General features: G+C 41.7%; 1 protein-coding gene across 1 annotated transcript; it reads left to right on the forward strand.

Annotated features, from left to right (window-relative positions):
* The first annotated feature begins 437 nt into the window (after positions 1–437).
* MYLIP (myosin regulatory light chain interacting protein) lies at positions 438–13,176 on the forward strand. The gene is made up of 6 exons (XM_008940012.1): positions 438–625; positions 8,871–9,056; positions 9,661–9,858; positions 10,207–10,371; positions 12,088–12,508; positions 12,859–13,176. The coding sequence occupies exons 1-6, from the start codon at positions 543–545 to the stop codon at positions 12,946–12,948; spliced, it is 1,143 nt and encodes a 380-aa protein (XP_008938260.1). The 5' UTR covers positions 438–542; the 3' UTR covers positions 12,949–13,176.
* The last annotated feature ends 6,351 nt before the right edge of the window (positions 13,177–19,527 follow it).

Below are 19,527 nucleotides of genomic sequence, written 5' to 3' on the forward strand. Positions count from 1 at the left end.
GTGAGGATTCTGGAGAGAGCCAAACTTCGCAGCCCAGCCTGTTGGTGGCATCTAAATAAAACTTGTGGGTTGTACTTTTTTTCCCCCTCCTTGCCTAGAAGGTGCTATTGCCTGTGATGTTAACAGATAATCTCGTTTGGAAATCCACCCTGTGAAGTGCCTGTGCTGGGGCTGAGAAGGGGGAAACGCAGTTTGACCATGGAAGTTCATGTGGTTTTCAGCTAGTGGTGAAATTCCCAGTTTATTCTTAGTATTTCTCTTCGTGCCGATTTGTACACAACTTAAAATCCAAATAATTCAATAATCATTTGCATAAAGGCACTTACAGCAGGTTTTCTTTATTTGCATTGAGTGGTCTGAAACCGTACTTGATTCAGGTGATATTTTTTCATCATTATGTTGCAGCCCCATTATAAAGAACCTCTCTCTTTCAGGTTTGCAGGAGGTTGGGAATTATAGAAGTTGATTATTTTGGACTGCAGTTCACTGGCAGCAAAGGGGAGAACCTGTGGCTGAACTTGAGGAACAGGATCTCCCAGCAGATGGATGGTTTAGCCCCGTATCGATTGAAATTAAGAGTCAAGTTTTTTGTAGAGCCGCATCTTATCTTACAAGAACAGACAAGGTAAGTGTAAAGTGGCTGTAACTAGATTTAATTTATTATTTTGTTTTCAATTTCCCAAGCTTATGAAAGTGAATACTCACTGGTTTTTGTTTCTTTTACCTTCTGATAATCTTGTGTGAGTTTTCTGTGTAGTTCTAAAACCTTAGTGTTATTTGAACGTATTATTCCTTTTTTTGAAAAAAAAACCAAACCAAAACACAGAAATCAATAAATACATTGTGAGTAGTGTTGGTAGTAGTGAGTCATGGGTGTAGGTAGTTCCACGAGCAGTTAGTGCTGGAAGTGGAAGAAACTAAGCTGCTGGTAGCAAATTATTTCTGTGGTATTTGGGTGTCCGATAGTAACCCCTGTTTGGTGGTGTTACTCTAGGTCGTTCTAAACCACTGGTACAGAAAGGCAGGAAACAATTCCTCCCACAGAGCAAAAAAACTTGCTGAGTTCCCTTTTGTTTGGTATTATGTTACAGTAACTTTCAAATAGCTGCAGGCCCTTTGAGGCTACAAAAGAAACAGCTGTTTTGCTTCTTCTGTGGACAGTCCTCAACTAAATTGTTTTGCTGCTAGCCAGTCATTAGAATGAGTCTTCTAAGATTAATAGTGAACACTTGCTTTTGACTCCTTGAGTTTGATTACCACATGAATTGTGATTGTTATCTTTAATGAAAGCTGTGCACCTATGTATTTAGTGGTGACCTTTAAACGACTTTTTCTTGTTTGTTTTAGATAGTACAGTTAATATAAATAGGGCTAATTGAAATCTAGTGTCTATAGATAATGCCTAAACACGTTTTCACTGCTCACCTTAACTTGGTACTTCCAGAACGCAGACTGTGGGTGCAGCATGGTGATTGTGCAGAGATTTGTCTAAAGAACTTGGTCAGAGGCTGCCAGCATGATTTGGTGTTCATTTAATTGGAAAAGGGTTTTGTTTGAGTTAGGAGCATGCCTGCATTGTGTTATTTTTGAAACTGATGTGGAGGGGATCAGTCTGGTTGGAGTTCTTAGAATGCTATGGAGTCAGACTGTAGTTGTCCTATATAGAATAGCTTTAGTTAGGCAAATGCATTCTTATCAAATTCCAGGTTTGATGGGCTTTTATTTTAGAAAAATAAATTTTAGTATCTGTGGCATTTCTTCTGGGCTCTTTCTGAGCATTTTCCTTAAAGAAACTTGTCCTGTTATTTAAATATTCTCAGTAAGAGTAAGTATAAAAACAAATAATGAAGGGTTTATGTAGAACAAAGGGAGCAACACAACTTCATACCTGATGAGGCAGAAGAGATTACACTGAGTGTGTTGGATGTGTCTCCACACAAAGAGCAAATCAGAGAGAATCTGAGGAAACCTAAAGCTGATGTAATTGGCGCTTTTTTGCTGCTTTTGATGAACGTTTGTTCAACTTCACAAGGTTTTGCAGACACCTGTGTTCCTGCCTTCAACACTGTCAGTGCAAGATTTGGCAGGTTGTGCAAGTTAAGAGGGCTTGAACTGGTGAAACATGCCCAAAGGGCTCAGAAGACAAGTTGTGTAGTGAGAATGTAACAGAGCTTGTAGAGGTACATCAAAGGAGCAAGTACTTCTCCATGATAAAGATGACTTTAAAAGGCTGCATGTGTGACAGGATTGTTTTTCTGTATGAGTTAACACTGTTCTAAAATTAATACTAACAAACAATTTTAAAATTAATTGAAATTGTCACCAGAAAAGATCTATTAAAATTCTGCTCTGGAAGTAACTACTTACAACTTTGGAAGGCAAGAGGCATTGAAACTAGTATTTAATGATCACTCTCACAAACACAAATAGTCTTGAGGCTTAAGCTAAGCTGTTGCATCTAGGTCCTGAGTATTTTTAGTGTTCTTGCTAAAAACACAAAGTTGTAAAACAATTTGCAGCTGGTGCCTTCTACTCGTGTGTGCCCAGTAGTCTGCACATAGCAGACCCTGAGCTCCATGGTGCCTGTGGTTAGTGTGTTTCTGTAGCATTGACACCAAGTTTCAGTAGATTTACATTTTCTTCTACTCAGTTCTGCTTATTAAATCTCCATATTTAGTTTGCATGTAAACATGTGGTATCAAGAAGAGGAAGAAATTGCTAAACCTGTCACTGACCTTTAAACCAGTAGGTATGTCATAGATTGGCAAGGATTAGCTGGGCACTTGGAGCTGACACCTAGTGTCTTACCTTCACTTGCCAAGTCAGTGTGCTGGCTGATGATGGAATAGTGATGGGTATCCTTGGCTTCCTGGTGCTTCTGGCAGAGCTGGAGCCTTCTGGTCCCTTGTGTGGAGAACACTGAGGATGTCTCCCAGTCTTTTACTTACTGCTTCTGATGCTGGATTTACATATGGATTAGATGCATGACCTGGGAAGCTGCAAGTAATTCCAAATTTTTGTTGATACTTGTCAACACAATGATAATAGGGAATGTTGTGTCTGAGTTGTTACTGTCTTTATCTACTTTGGAAGCTGTGTCAACCCCCGTTGTACTGCTGCCTGAGAGGCCCCTGTGTTGCACTGAAATGTAAAACTGGTGTGTTTGCAGCAATTTAAGCTTTAGGTTTCTCCACAGTGTGTGAAAAGCTGATATGGCAACTGAATATCAACTTCTGTTAGCTTTAATCAGTGTGTGATTCAGTGGAAGCGCACAGCTTCCTGCATTGTCATCTGCTTATGCAAGGAAGCCTTCTTGCTACCAAGGGCAAAATCAGAGCAGGTTATAAATCTACCTTTGGCCACCACAACAGCAGACCACCTTCACCAAGCACTTGGTGGGTGGATGGGAGAATTGTGTAGGGGAAAAAAAAAACCAACCTCTTGCTACACTGTCTTTCCTTTCACGGGGTTAAAAGGGGTTAATTTCTATTGTTCTTTGGATCTCAATTTCTAACTTTTGACAGCCTGAATTTCACTGCAGGATTTTGTGAATGAGAATTGTTTTCAGTGGAATAAAAATGCTTCAGTGCAAGAATGCTAGTCAGATTTAATCTGCTGCTGTCAGCTGGAGTATTACAAACAAGTCTGAAATGTGAGCAGTGTGCTTGTTTATAGCATGGTAACTATACATTTTTAAAATTAAAATTACATTGGCTTACAAAGGACTGCTGTTTTTTTTTTGCCTAGAAGATACATGTGATGGTCCAAGAGCCAGATCATAAGCTCTGGCTTGTCATGCTTGTTTTCACTGTTTTAGTTAATAGAAAGTTAAAAGTAGGTTGTTTTGTCAAAATGATTTATGAGTGGTTTTTGGATCTAATTTTTCCAGTGAGGAGCTGGGACTTTGAGAAATTATTTTCCTTTGCTATTGGAGATTTTCAGTCAACTTTGTGACAGGGCAGGGGGAGCAAAAAGGCCTTGCCATTGGCCTGCACTACTGTCTCGGGGCAGGAAATTCCCTGGCTGGGGCTCAAAGCTCTCTTTGTGGAGCACGTAGCAGAGGAGCCTTGAAATTACATCCACCTGAACAATGAGAGCATTTGCTGAGCTCTACAAGAGGCAAATTGTGCCAAACTGGTGTCCAGGAGAACAAAAGTTTAATGTCCAGCAGATAAAATCAACATTGTGGTGATTGCACATAAGTAGAAATAATTTTTAAGTGAATCATTTTTTGAGCAATGCAAGATTTACTCAGATGTACTTGAAAACTGGCAAAGTTAACTCTCTTGTGTAATATGACTGAAGATCAAATACTCATGTGTAAGGCATGACCATTTAAAAATAACAGATCAGATTCTAACAAGCCACATGATTTCATGAAGCATTCACAAGAGCTGTATTTTGCCAGCCTTGAGATAGGCAATTACTGCTTTGGAAGCTGTTGAAAGTTGTGTGTGATGTGTACCAGTATGTGAATTATATTTACAAAGTACATTGGTTTTGCAGTGTTGTCCAGTTCTTTTGATGACTTGGTTAATATTAAGAAATGGGAAATACTTTGAGCTGTGGGATGTGTGTAGTAGGTAGAAAATCAGCAAAACATCCTGTTGTCCTCCAGCATTGGCTGGCCGGTGGAGTGGTGGTGTGGCATTTGTTACAGTGCAGGAGAAGTCTGCTGTCACTGACACCAGGGTGAGTTTAATGATCTGTTTGTCTCCATCAGAGTTGAATTGCAGCTGGTAACCTTTCACCCACTCTGCTGAGAGCAAAGAACAACAAAGACTGAGGAACATAATTGTAACTGTGGTGGCTTTGCTTTTTCATAGGGTGGCCTTGTATCTGGGTTCAAAAACAGAATGACATTATGTTGGTGAAGGATCCTTATCAACATTTTTATTGAGAACAATAATGCCTTTTAATTTTGATCCCTTTTGACTATAGAGAGTTTACTCTAGAGATAAAAATAGAACTCTGCTTCATGGTAGGAAAGAGCCTTCTCCTGTAGTAAGGAGGGTCATACCCCAAAGAGAACTGACATTTCCTGGCCAAGATTCTTGCCTGTAGGCTGGCAAGAGAATGGGTTCTTTTGGCTATACTTGCAATTTAGGAATTATTAGTCATATACAGATACTTTTGTCACTTTTTCCACTGGTAGCAAAGTTTAGAGCTTAAAACTTTTAATAGTCTTTAGATTTCTATTTGCCCTGTTTTCCTTTCCTAGTTTAAAGTAATAGAAACAAAGTTTTTGGTGTAAAGCTTTAAGTCCTGATGCATGTAATTGTCTTCAATGAATTAGAGAAATTAATCCAGAATTATGTATACTCCACAGTTTTCATAGCACTTAGTAGGGCTGTTATTGCCAGTTCAGGTGGCAAAACTGCTTTTTCTTCCTTTCCAAAGGAAGATCATCCTGCCTGGGCAGTGACTAATGAAGTATTGCTTTGGCAAACTTGATGCTTTGTCCTCTAATCAGTATTTCTGTTATTATTTCTGTTATGAAATACAGCATACGAGTTACTTCTCAAATTTATAGCAGGTAATATTAATGTATCATGTGTAACTGAAGTGATGAATGATGCACAAACAAAACCAGTTTCCTGTATGGTGGTCAAACTGGGACATTCTACCAGAAATGGTAGAATAGTCACCTTTCAAGACTTCAGTTATAAAAGTTCAATTTTCAGTTTTAAATTTATTTTTCATAATTCGTTTAAAAATGTTAATTTTCAGTTCATTATTTTAAAACTGGCTAGGTAAAAAATTCCATTAACTGTAAAATACTAACACAGAAATAATTCTGTGAAAAACTAAGTACCTTTTTACTGTACGACCTGAGTATCTGTAGAGGTAGGAAAAGCTTTAACAATTGTTTTCATTGTATCTAGAGATTCCTAGTGAGGAGGGACAGTGGATTGAGTGTTGTTAAGTGATCAGGTCACAATCTAATTTACAAAAGTTTATGTAAATACTTTGTGGTAATGTGAGCAGGTTTTCTGCAGACAATCTGTTGGGTCCTTTAGACTTTGCAGAATTAGACAAGAAACTGCCTCAAAGCTCCAAATACTTTAGTTCTTCTTGACTATATACAGCACTAAAAGCAGATTCTTTTGCATTTTTTTTCTATGGTTTAAAACCCTTTTTTTGAGTTTTATGTGAAAAGAAAAAAATCTGCTTTTATAATCAGATTATGCATGGTGTCACGTTTTGAACCCTGCAAGGGGATAGTTTTTGTAATTGATCCCATTAATATAACTTTGGAGAAGTACCATTTTAGGCTGGATGGGTAAATCAGAATCTGCACTAATAAATTTCTTTTAGATGTACAAAATGTTTACAGCCTTCACAATCTTTCAATTTCCAGATGCTTTTCCAATTTCTAGATGCTTTTCCTTCCTCAAACAGTTAAGGACTCAAAATGGAAAAAAATGGCAGTGAATTTGCTGCCTGAACTTTGGGTCAGGGCAGCTGCTCTGGCAGACCAGCATGAAGTCATCCCCTTCAGAAACTCATGTCCCTGGCAGGCCCCCTGGTAACTCGTTTCTGCCATATTATGGGTGCAGTTGAGGCAGTGGGCTTGGGCCAGCAGTGGGGTTTTCTAGGTGTAGACCAGTGATTTAAAATAAAGTGCCTTAATCTCTCAGATGATTTCTGCTATGATAGGAGTCAGTTACAGGGAGTTACTGCACACTAGCTGGTGTGGTGCTGTTTCACATTGTGCCTTAATCTTGTTTGTCTCCCTGTGCCAGCACTGGGTTTTTAGTAATGGGGGGTGACAAGCCATGCCTCTGCTGCAGTTGTTTCTGTAGTGCATCCATCTTCTGTTTTTCAGCTGCCCACTTGATGTCAGTAGGGTCTTCCCAGTGAGGGGAGAGGACTGACTGTTCCCTGTGCAGTCACTTCTGTCATATGCATCAAATAAACTGAAGAAACAAGCATGTAGGTGTGGTAGTTGTGAACATGTCAGCTAATGAGAATAAAATTGTCAGATATTTATTTGAAATGCTGTATGTGTAATTAGTACACAGTTATAATGACTGGGAAACCTGTTCAGGTATTAACAGAGTATCAGAAGTGCATGAAAAGCCATTTATTTTATGAAGTGTTGATTGGAATTAAGGAAATGCCTACTATCTGAATTGATTGTGACAACAGAGTTTTAGTAATTCATCAAATGCTTTGTCTGGATTTATGGACTGAGCCCCAGGAGGAGCATGTGCAACCTGTCCATCTGAAGAGCCACAGGTACACCTTTCTGGGGCTCAAGCCACGAGAGTTAAGAATGAGCAAGGTAGGAGAAGGGGATTGGAGCAGAGGTTTGGGACTTGCTCCAAGAAAACCCTAACCAAGGAGTAACCTGCTAATGGTGGAGGCAGCTGTACTGTTTGAAGTTCTGGTTGTCTTGTCACATAAATTTGTCCTGCACAGTGAGGACATGAGCTTCCACCAGATGCTGACTAGAGCTGCTGAAGTGTGAACTGAGGTCTAGAGATGAGAGTGGTGCAGTTAAGCACTGGTCAAACTGCCGTGCAGCTCTAGCGTGCCTCAGGCTGCTTGCAAAGGGAGGCGTAGGGCAGCTTAGGGGACAATTTAATACCTGGGGTTTCCTGATTTTGACAGTTTGAGAGGTGTAGCATCTTTTGGGCCAGTATTTTCTTAGCTGCAGCATTTACTGTAGTAGAGCTAAGAATGAAAACAAATTTTCCAAGTTATGTGATTGCTTATGGTGGTGGGAAAGGCAGGATTTGCCCTGTTGTACCTGGATTTGTAGGGCAATACAAGAAGATACATGTAAGATATTGTCCAAAATTGCTGCTGGAAGGAAAGCAAATCACTTGCTAGCATCTTGACCTTGAGTATTGAGTGCTTCAATATAGCTTTTCAAGAAAAGTATGTTACACTTGATTTTAGGAAAAGCAAAATGTAAATGTCTCATTACTGTGGAAGCTAAGACATATCCCTGTGGGTACTAGGCTTCACTTATTGACTTTTTTTCCCCAGTTATATGTAACTACTTCTGCATCTGGTTTCTATAAATATGATGTCTTCAGAACAAATGCTAAGAAATTTTTATTACCCTCCCTGAGGGAAGATAAGAATGAATTTATAGAAGTTAAGGTAGACTATAGTGGAAATTAGCAGGCTGCTGTTAGTGCTGGTGGAAATTTTGATTTGTCTAATTAACTGACCTATTAAATAATGAAGAGGAGTTTTGTGAGTGTTTCAGCTAGCTGTCAAACTTGCCTTCATCCCAAGTGTAAAGGTTTGTCTGACAAATGCTTCCACAGTAGATATTTTTGTATTTTATTCCACATTGCCTTCTCAGATGTTTCAGTTTATTCTGCTGACTGTGTTGCTGGCCAAGCACCATCTTTGCTCTAGTGGCAGAGGCATTTCAGCTGCATGGAGAGTGTGGCTTCTCCTGCTGCATGATGGGGGTGTGGATGGATGCTGGTTTGGGCTGCTCTTCACAGATGGGCTTTTCTGAAGTACAGAATAACTTGTAAATGGCAACCAAAGAAATTTAAACATGGGAAACTGATCCAAATATATTTTGTTGCTGTTTCACTCACTAATTGGAAAACACCAAGTGGCCTTAGGTGTTGAAGCATTTCCTATTCTTAAGAGCATGATATTAAAGTGTCCATTTCTTTTAATAGTGCTTTTAGATAATGTCTCCAGTTGTAGCCTCATCTTTAAGTGGGATTAGTAAGATGGGCCCCCTTTTCTTTCCCTTGTGCCAGACTTCCTCTGCTTGGTACATTCATTGCAAATTCTTGGTTACCAAACATACCTGAGTTATTTGATATGTATCTTGATTACAAACCTCATTTAACGTTTTGTGTGAGCAAACATTTCGGATTCCATTGCAGGCACATGTTTTTCCTGCATATAAAAGAAGATCTTCTTGCTGGTAATCTTCAGTGTTCTTCAGAGCATGCAATTGAACTTAGTGCACTGTTGGCACAGATGAAGTTTGGAGATTATAACCAGAACACTGCCAAGTACAACTATGAAGAGTTGTGTGCAAAAGAGCTCACCACTACTATTCTGGAGAGGTAAATATGGTATAACCTCCTTTGTGGAGACCAAAAGCATAGGATTTTAGTTACTGGTGCTGTAGTGTATATTGTGGTGTTTAAAAAAAAAAGTAAATTAGGTACCTTTAGAGATAAAAATGCAACCTGAATGTTTAACTAATGTCTTAGACCTACACTTATGAAAGAAAGTTAACAAGCATTTGTGGCTTACTACCCTTACACTGAGAGGTAAACAAGATTCCCAAAACATCTTTGTAGCTCAGTTCCTGAATATTAAGAAACTTTCAATGTGTGATGCTTTTCTGTGGATTGTTTTTCACTGATGAGCTTAGAGGTTGTTTGGGTAAATGCATTATAGGGGTGGGGGTGTTAGTTGGGATGCAGCGTTTTAAACTCCAAGCAAATGCACGGTAGTGTCTCCTGAACATTCTTGGTATGTTCTGGTAATTTTCAGTTCTTTCCAGTTCACGATGACTGTAAATCTATAGTCAGATAAAGGAGGTCAGGAGCATTTAATAATCTGTTTAACTAGGTCATCTAAAAACCCATGTTAAAACAAGCTGCTGATGGTAACGGCACATACTTGAGTCATTTCACCTATCTTTAATCTTTTTATCAACAGCATTATTGCAAAGCACAAGGAGCTAGAAGGTCTGAGTCAAGCTTCTGCAGAATACCAGGTTCTACAGATTGTTACAACCCTGGAGAACTATGGGGTAGAGTGGCACTCGGTGAGAGACAGTGAAGGGCAAAAACTCCTTATTGGTGTTGGACCTGAAGGCATATCCATCTGTAAAGATGACTTCAGTCCTATCAACAGGTATGTGCTTTGTGGAACTGTTCTCATCTTCTGTTTTCCAAAAGTACTGAACATGCCTTTACTTTTTACATAAATATACAGAACTGCTCTCTGAATTACTAAAAGGAGCTATTAGGAATGTTGAGTCTGAGGAGACTAACTGCATATAACCAAGACAACAACTGGCCTTAATATTCTTGGTTTTTGTATGGGTTTTTGAGGTGGCATCTTCAGTCCAGCATTACAGACAAGGATCAGAGATCATTGTAACATCTGATGAAAGTGGACTGTAATAGGTTGTGGGAAATGCCCTTCTCCTTAAAAGCTGAATAACCTTTCTTTTATTTTTTTTTTTACATTCATTTATAGGATTGCTTATCCTGTTGTTCAAATGGCAACTCAGTCTGGGAAGAATGTGTATCTAACTGTTACCAAGGAGTCTGGAAACAGTGTAGTTCTCTTGTTCAAGATGATCAGTACAAGGGCAGCGAGTGGACTCTACAGAGCAATTACAGAGACACATGCATTTTACAGGTCAGTATTGCCACTAGAGCCAACTGCTGCTGCTCTTCTCAGCAGTGTTTCAGTTAAGTGTTGAGCAGCCAGCAGTCTGACTGCACTTCAGAAATTCTCTGTGAATTTTTACTCTTTGCAGCCTCTATCCTCCTAAATGCAGAAGTTGAATAGGTTTTTCCTGCTTTCCTTTTTGGGGGGTGGGAGTACAAAAAAAAGCAAAATTTCTTAGTCTACTGCGGTGAGTAGCAGTGCTTCAGAATATAAACCTGCTGTGCTCTTTGATACCTCATAAACAAGGTATCCCATTTTTTTGTCCCCATGGAAGAGGGAGTATGAGAGAGCAAAGGAGACAAAAGATCCTTCCCTTCCTTCAGGCTCTGTAGGCACAGCTCATATGCACATGTACTCCTTGTCTCTCCTTTGACTCCTCCAGCTGCTAGAAGTTATCTGTATGCCACCTTCCTGTCCCATGTATGGAAATCTTCAGCCTGCAGTTCCTCTGTCCCTGTGCCCAGGGTTTCGTTTCATGCCAGCAGCTGCCTGTTGTCTTCATCCTATTGTTCTTTGGGGTAGGGGTGCTATACTCATTTATTGATCACTGATTTTTTTTTTTAACCTCTTTTCATTCCAAGTGATCAGTAGAACTGTCACAGACACTTAGTGCTGTTTTCTCTATTAACTACCACATAGCAGTTGCCATTACTTTGTAACAGAATTGGACTTAAAGCAAAGTAAATAGAACAGACCTGTCCAGCTTCTCAAATTTGTTCTTTTTAATACAGTTACAGCAATGAACATCAACTAGTTGTCTTTCTAACCACTGCAGCTAGTCACTGCTTTTTTTTGTGGGCCTGATGTTTATCATGTCTTGTTCTGCCCTGTAATTATGCTCTTGCACTGTTGTTTTGCACTCTTCATACTTTTTTCCAGGCTATTAAAGTATTATATAACTTCTTAGCCAGTCTTAACTTTCTGATCTTTGTCTCTGCTTGTAACTTCTGCTGTTCTTTGCAGTTTCTGATTTTAATTTAAACATAATTTTAGTTGGGCAATGGCATTTGGTCCTAAGCTTAGATCTTGTTTGTGTTTTCTGTCCTATGCTGTCTGGAGAGGCAGTATGCCTTACTAAGCTTCTGCAGATGTAACTATGTCACTGAAATACATCACAAGCGTGGTCAGGGTAGCTGAAATACCCAGTGGCAAGGAAAATGGCTTAATTTAATTTTATACACTGCATTCACACTGATTCCCTTCAGCTGTATTAATACTACTATGTAATATACTGAGTGGAAATTTGGTTAAAGACATGATTTGACTCTGTGCTAAAAGCTTTTGAGAGCCTGTCTAAAGATTTATGCCAAAGACTTTTAACTGGAATTCTTCAGTGCAGTTTGGAAATAGCTGTTCAAGGAGGTGTTGCCAAGCTGGACTGTGGATTAAGCAAGTCTTGGCTGTTTATATTAGCATTATGCCTTAAGTCTCTTCCATAGGTTGTGACTCCATTTTACAAGATACTTCCCATTTTTGGAGATGTAAAATAACTGTCACTTGTTCATTTTACACTTCTCAAAGTAGAGTTGTCACACAAACAACATTTAAGAACTTAAATATTACCTCAGACTGCCTTATTTGCTCTAACTTCAGTGCTGTTAACTTCAGCCTCATGAACAAATTATTGTAGGGGTAGGTTTATTGGTATTAGCTAACCAGATTTGCATTTGTCCTGTTCTGTAGGTGTGACACTGTCACCAGTGCTGTCATGATGCAGTACAGTCGAGACTTAAAGGGCCACCTGGCATCTCTATTCCTGAATGAAAACATTAACCTGGGTAAAAAATACGTCTTTGACATTAAAAGAACATCAAAAGAAGTTTACGACCACGCAAGGCGAGCTCTTTATAATGCTGGCATTGTGGATCTCGTTTCAAGAAGCGACCAAACCCCACCAAGTTCCCCCCTGAAGTCTTCAGAGAGCAGCATGAACTGTGACAATTGTGAGGGTCTCAGCTGCCAGCAGACGAAAGCTCTGCAGGAGAAGCTGCGGAAGCTGAAGGAGTCCATGCTGTGTATGGTGTGCTGTGGAGAAGAAATAAATTCCACCTTCTGTCCTTGTGGCCACACAGTCTGCTGCAAGACCTGCGCTGCCCAGTTACAGGTAATGGCAATGCTGTTAAGATGTGAGTTACCCAATATGTGCAAGTTCTGTTTTTCTGAATAATTAAGTTATGGATTAGTAAGTTTATGTTGACATTCTAGTCAAAATTATCTTTAATGTTTTGGTAAATGAATTCCAAAGCACGTTGTTTAGATGCTGCATTTGAAAGGTGAGTTTTAGCTGTCCTAACTTGTAGTGAGGGTAGAAGTTGTCTGCATGTTTCTCATGATACCCTGTTTTGGGTACAGAGATGGAAAAAAGCACTCTGTTGTTGCATTTGTGGAGGGAAGTCTCCCATAAGTGTGGACTCTCAGAAGAAAACCTGATTCCCTCATGTTTTTCCTTCCCAGTCGTGTCCCGTGTGCAGGTCTCGCGTGGAGCATGTCCAGCACGTGTACTTGCCAACCCACACCAGTCTCCTCAACCTGACTGTGATATGATCAACGCACCCACTTTGAACCCATCATGGACTCTCTAAACTGCACTAATAGAAATGCAACCATTGATTGTGAAGAAGGCAATCACTTGGCACCTCTCCACCATCAAAAGCAAAAATACTGCATTTCTTACCATGAATATTCCTCGTTCAGCATGTCCAAAATGGGTTGGGATAGCTTTTGGGAGCAGAAGTGTACTTGTGTTACTTAAAAGGAGGACGATGTGTAAGTCTGGGGTGTCGCCACCCAGACAGGTAACCCTGGAGAAACATGGTGTGTACATGGACATAGCCAGCAAGAGCAGTGCAGCCTTCTGCTCCACACTCTCTAAACCCTTTTTAGTACAGTGGCTCCATTTATTTTCATAGTAAGACTAGCTTTTACACATACCAGTTTAGTATGGCTCATAGTTTCTGCTTTTAGTAAACTGCCTTCTTTTTAAAAAAAATGGTTCTTAAACTGAAGTTCCAGGGCTTGGTCAAGCAGCTGTGTTGAAGTCAGAATTCTATTAAATAGAGGATTCCGAGATAATAGCTCTGGAAGGGTAGGACAGGTGTGTGAAGCTCAAGGTGTTGAGGGTGGGTTGGGAAAGTCTCTTCTGGTTGGCCAGGTCCTGTGGCAGCACCATAACGGGAGGTCGCTCAGCTCTCAACGGGCAACACGCTCCCAGACGTCCAACATCCAGCTTGGGTGGCCTCAGGAGCTGCAGTCAGCTGCCCTTTCAGTTGGCTTTATCCTTGGAGACTGATTTTAAACCATGAAACTTGTACCATTAATTTCTAAAATAAGGGTTTGTGTATAATTTTAACTGCTTTCTTCAGTTAACGTCTTTATTGGGAAGATCATTTCCTGCTAAAATGTCTTTGATCTCCACCCCCCTACTTGGGCATTTGGGGCTCTGGTTTCCTAGTGTGTTCTCCAGGGTGTGGAGGGAACTGGAGACCACGTTTGGGTGCAATACTGGCTTAATCCAAGCTAGAAAAGTACACTGTCACTTTACTGAAATTCTCTGACTATACTTTTCATATTGCCTTAATGTAGCAGTAATGTGTGTTTATGCATCTGTTTCTTTGCACAGACATTTTGTCAAGATATTAAAACTCTACTTTTTTATGACACATTAGCATATAAACCTTATTCTAAGAGGGTATTTATTTTTTCACTTTGTAAAGAAAATTTTGTTTCCTCATGAAGCAAGAGCTTTGTCCTATATCGTAGGCAACTTCTGTCTTTTTATATTCAGATTAATAAAGGACTTTAAAAAATCTATGTTGTGTTCTATGTTGTGTTAATTTTTTTCTGAAATTCATTTGAGGCATTATTGAAAAATACAGTATGAAGTAGTTTCATGTCTACCACCTTGAATGTTGTGTTTCAAGAGGTAATAAAGTTTACTCAGGTGAATGCAAATTTCAAGGAAGGGAAGAAAACAGACATGGTGTAAGCACCTTTGTTCAGGCAGTGTGCCTGAAACAGCTGTCACTCCAACTGTAAAACAGCCTTAGCAATTTTGTGAAGAACTTCCCTACAGTAAATTGCCCCAAATATGGGGTATGTTCCAGTGAGATAAATGGAAAAAAATGCAGCTTGGGAGTTGGAGTTTCAGCAGTCCTGTCTAGGGAAGTTCTTCATTACAGGTGTGTTGGTGTCTCTTTTGACTGAAGCTATTTGTATTTATGACCTCAGGACTCTTGCATTCCTGAAGAGCTGGTGCTTGAGCACTTCCACCACGGTGCTCTGCCTTACCCCCACAAAAAGCTCAAGGAGGCAAGACATGCTGCGATCAGACCAGAGCACTCTGGAATCCACGGGGCTCTATTCTGGCAAGTGTGAACTGAAGTCACTGAACTATGACCTTTTCAAATTAATTTATTGCTGTTTAAAGCAGGTGATCACAGAGTATTGTGTCCTATTGTCAAGGCAGTTCGTCAGGAATTGAAGCTTGATGCCATGGAGCTAAAATTATTTTAGGCTGTCTCTGAAACTGCTGATCAGGGAGGGGGGAAGGTGGCTGGCAACTAGGCAAGGAATTCTGAATACAAGTGCATTAGGCACTTAATCTTGTAAAGATGGAAATTAAATCTCTCAGCAAGTAGGTGCCACTGAATTCACTTTCAAAGATGATAAAAGGTTTAGAAGAAAAGTTGTGTTGTCCCTATACGCCCTCTGGAAGGAAGGTGTGCACAAGAGTTCAGAGAAGAGACTGCCCAGCTGCCTCTGCCCCTGTATGGTAGCACCAGAGCAACAGGATCACTTTGTTCTGTGCTAACAGAATTACATTAGTAACATCTAATCCATCATCCTACAGCAGGTGCCTGAAATGGGTTGTAAATTAATATAAATAGATGTTAATACAGGCATCTGATTTAAAGCATTCAACGAGATCAAGCTCTTAAAGGCAACCATTAACTCCAGGTCCTTGTAATTAAATTGGCTGTGTAATTAGACATCCCTAATAAAAATAATTCTGGTAGTTAGAACTCTAATCAAGGGTGGGGTTTGACATGCAGGGCACCAGTGGAATTGAGGGAAATGCCATGACTTCTGTAAGCACATTCTGCCTAGTCCTGACAAGCTCCGCAGAGGATGGGGCAGAAGTGAGAGGCAGGTCCAGACCAGAGTCTGGCAAATACTGGTTGTACCTGAGAGTGCTGGGAGCCTGGTTCTGAACTGGCAGAGAGCATGGAGCACAAGAGGAGGTTCATGGATTCCTCCAGTTAGGAGGGGTGAGGTCAGTATGTCCATATGCTCCACAGCCAGCATGACTAACAAAATCCCATTACCTCTTTAGGGAACCAAGTACCAGGTAACCTCTTCTGAACATCCTTACAGCACTAAAAGCCTGATGTTGTTTATGTGTAAGATCAAATAGGATGTAAAAGACTAGCTTTGGTTTGTTCACAGACAGCTTTCTTCACAAACATTGTTTGAAATGTAGTCCATCATCCTATGCTAGACAAATTCTTGCCTAACCATCCAAAACTTGCTGTGGTGTGTGTTGCTCAACATTTGCAGTTCCAGTGCGCTGCTTCTTCCAAGTGTTGTGTCCGATCCACGTGAGCTGCCAAGTGCTGTGAGGAGTGTGCAGGGAACAACAGGAAATCCCGAACTCCACACGCCATGTAGCTGTGCTGCAGAAAGAGACACATCTTGTTTCCAAAGTGCTCTTGGGTCACAACGACCCCCTGCAGTGCTGCAGGCCTGGGGAGGATGAGTTAGAAAGCTTCTTGGTGGAAAAGGACCTGAGGGTGGTGGTCAACAGCCAGCTGAATGCAAGCCAGCGAGGTGGCCAAACAGCATCCTGGCTTGTATCAGTGCTAGTGTGGCCAGCAGGACTAGGGCAGGGGGCATCCCCCTGGACTGGGCACTGGTGAGGCCACATCTAAAATCCTGGGTCAGTTTTAGGCCTCTCGCTACAAGAATGACATTGAGGGGCTGGAGCATGTCCAAAGGACAACAAAGCTGGGGAAGGGTATAGAGAAGAGATATGGTGGGGAGCAGCTGAGGCACCTGGGGGTGCTGAGCCTGGAGAAAAGGAGGCTCAGGGGAGACCTCACTCTTCACAACTCCATGAAAGGAGGTGGCAGTGAGGTGGGGTCAGTCTCTTCTCCCAAATAACAACTGGTAGGACAAGAGGAAACCACCTCAAGTTACAGCACGACAGGTTTAGGTTGCATGTTAGGAAGAATTTCTTCCCTGAAAGGGTTGTCAGACATTGGACCAGGCTGCCCAGGGCAGTGTTGGAGTCCTCATGCCTGGGGAGACTGAAAAGCCATGTAGATGTGGTGCTGAGGGACATGGCTTAGCAGTGACCTGGCAGTGCTGCATTAACAGCTGGACTCCATCTTAGAAGTCTTTTCCAACCTATATGGTTCTGTGATTCTTTCTCCTAAGAAACTGTCTGAATGTTGTACTGGATGGCAGTAGGAAAAATAAACATGAACAGAATAGTTTGTGGGAACAACTGAAGCTTGTGTCCTTCACGCTTCCTCTTCATGAGCAGGAGGATGGGTCACAAAGCTTCATCTGGTGCTTCTCACCTTTTGTCAGCGTATCTGTGCGTACCAGGTACCTGTAACAAAGTCAGCTGCTGTACTGATGTCTGCCACCCAAAGCTCATACAACTTGGCAAGAAAACCCACAGAAAAATCAGTTCTTGTTTATCTTCAGAGTTGCAGTGCAGCTGTAGTCCCATCGGGTGTGTGCCATGCCACTTTGAAAGGCTACAGTTCAGGTTTCTGCTACAAGTGCCTAAGTGGGAAAAACCTTCCGAGACAGCACAACTTGCTGGGTAAATCAGAGAGCAGGAACCCTGTCAGCTCCTGGGGCCTCCTGATGGTAGAACAGCCTTCAGAAGTGGACGTGTGGAGAGAGGGTTGTGAGTTTGAACTGTAGGAGAGACATTCTTATTAAAATACTATTAACCTCAGTATGATTAATAAGCAAGATGGATTTAGTGATAACTTCACCTGCACTACTAGGGCTGGGAACTCCCAGCCCTCCACTGGTATCTGCCTGGCTTTCATCCTCTCTTTGCTGCATCAAGGTCTCTGTTTATGGAGAGCTCAGCCTCGGAGGGACTACAAAGGCAGGATGTTGAGATGTTTCAAGTTACAGCTGTTACAAAAGCACAGCTCTATCCTCCAGCATGTAGCTGCTCGTTTCAGGGTACTTACAAACGTTAAAACGCAAGAGAACTGTAGAATGAAGGCTTCTGTATTTTGAAATTATTTTGATTTCTTCCCCAAGTGCCATAAAAGCACGTACACAGCAGCATCCATATATTTCAAGATTTATTTCCTTGCTAAATCAGCACTGTTGTGTTCTTAACACAATGCCCTTGGGGGAAAATTCTCTTCCTACACTATTTCACTTCACAGCAGTGCGCTGGCATGTTGATCAAAGGCGGAAGAAAATTACAGCTCAGATTTCCTGTATATGGTTTTAAACAACAAACTTTCCATGGAGTGTTAAAATTACAAATTGAGAAACCTTAGCTTCAGTAATGCCTGGACAAACGTCCTTCCTGAATTCCCGTTTTCACCACAAACATGCTGTAGTGCCAGGTGAGGGCTTTGGTCACCTTTGTGCCCACGGATTCACCCAGCAGGAGCATGTCAAAACAGAAGGAGGAACTGACAAATGGGTTTGAAAGTAAGAAATCTCAGTGAAACTGTGGAGGGGGAAAAACTCAGAAGCAGAGGTGGCCTGGCAGGGAGCACCACTGGCCCTCAGCAAGAGGGCCTGGGTGGGAAGTGGCCTGAGAGAGGCAGGAGAGGGCCAGGCATGAGATAAGGCATGCTGGAGCAGGCAAGCTGCTGCCAGGCTGACAACTCCCTGGGGAAATTCCCACCACAGCACCCTCCAGGCAGGCCACAGCCCAACCTCCAGAGCTGCAAGGAGCTCATAACACCACACGATTTTGAAGGTAAACTGCCACCTGGAGCCCCTTGGTCCAACACTACCTTCAACAGTACTGGGTGGTAAAAGCTGTCACGGTTTCAGTAAGGGTCTTCTAGTTTCCTGCAAAGGGTGGTGTGAGCTAGGAAGAGGCAGCAGGAGTAACCCTGAGGAAGGGCTCTCAGAGCCCCAGCCAAAGGAATTACCAGCTGGAGCAGTAGTGAGAAAACACAAACTATGACAACCCTGAAGATGTAGCAAGTGGGAATCATGAACCCTCCCCATGTGAGGGACCTAGAAGAGTGAATGGTGCTGGTGCTACTCGCAGAGATGGTGAGCAAGGCTCAGAATGACCTTCTGCTCCTGCTGGGATGGAGGAGCTGGTGGGGGCTGGCCAGCAGCCAACTTCCATAGCACTCATGCATACACCAGGTTCCTGAAAGAAAAAGGTCAAGCGAGAGAACCACACCAGCATGCCCGGGGCTTAACACGAGGCCACTTGCTGATTTCTTGCCAGCTAAATGCAGAATCCTTTTCAGCTGCTTGGAGGCTGCAGGAGGGTGAGACAGGAGTGGGAGGGGAATCAATCTGCCTCCGAAAGCTGATGCCTTTCTCTGCCTTCCCTTTAATGCTCTCCTGTGTGATCTGATTTGGCCTGTATGCTATTTGCTGACCCTTCCTTATTCCTGAAGAGTCTCCTGTTCCTTCACCAGTGACTTCTGGGATCCAGGCTCTGAAGACAACCTTTCTTCTAGCAGCTGCCCACATAAACTGCTCCAGGGAAGATTCTGCCTTTCTTCTGGCCAAGTGAGGATCTCAGACAAGCACATACACATACCTCTTCCTGTGCCTTGTCAGGAGCACATTCTCCAGCACCAGCAGCAAGAAAAAAGTCGGTATAAATTATCATTTCCTTTTGCTATTGGGATGCCTAAACAAAAATGTTTGTCTACAGCTACCCTTCCAGGGTCAGTTGGTGGTTACGATGGCATTAACTAGGTGTGTGCACATGTGAAGGTGTTCACCATCTCTATTTTTATCCAGTAGCTGGTGTCTAGTTTCTCTGCTTCTACAAAGCAAATCAGTGCAGGTAATGATAGACGGTAGCATGGCAACTTTTACATAACAGGCTTGCTGGAGCCAGATCTTCTTCTCTCCTGCCAGAAAGCTGTTTGTCTGAGG

Source organism: Merops nubicus, unplaced genomic scaffold, assembly GCF_000691845.1.
Source record: "Merops nubicus isolate BGI_N331 unplaced genomic scaffold, ASM69184v1 scaffold12095, whole genome shotgun sequence".
Classification (NCBI taxonomy): Eukaryota; Metazoa; Chordata; class Aves; order Coraciiformes; family Meropidae; genus Merops; species Merops nubicus.

Excerpts from the sequence above, each read along its gene's own strand:
- MYLIP (XM_008940012.1), top strand. The coding sequence starts at position 543 with ATGGATGGTTTAGCCCCGTATCGATTGAAATTAAGAGTCAAGTTTTTT. Across the intron at positions 626-8,870 it reads ATCTTACAAGAACAGACAAG|GCACATGTTTTTCCTGCATA; the intron begins GTAAGTGTAAAG and ends ATTCCATTGCAG. Across the intron at positions 10,372-12,087 it reads GAGACACATGCATTTTACAG|GTGTGACACTGTCACCAGTG; the intron begins GTCAGTATTGCC and ends CCTGTTCTGTAG.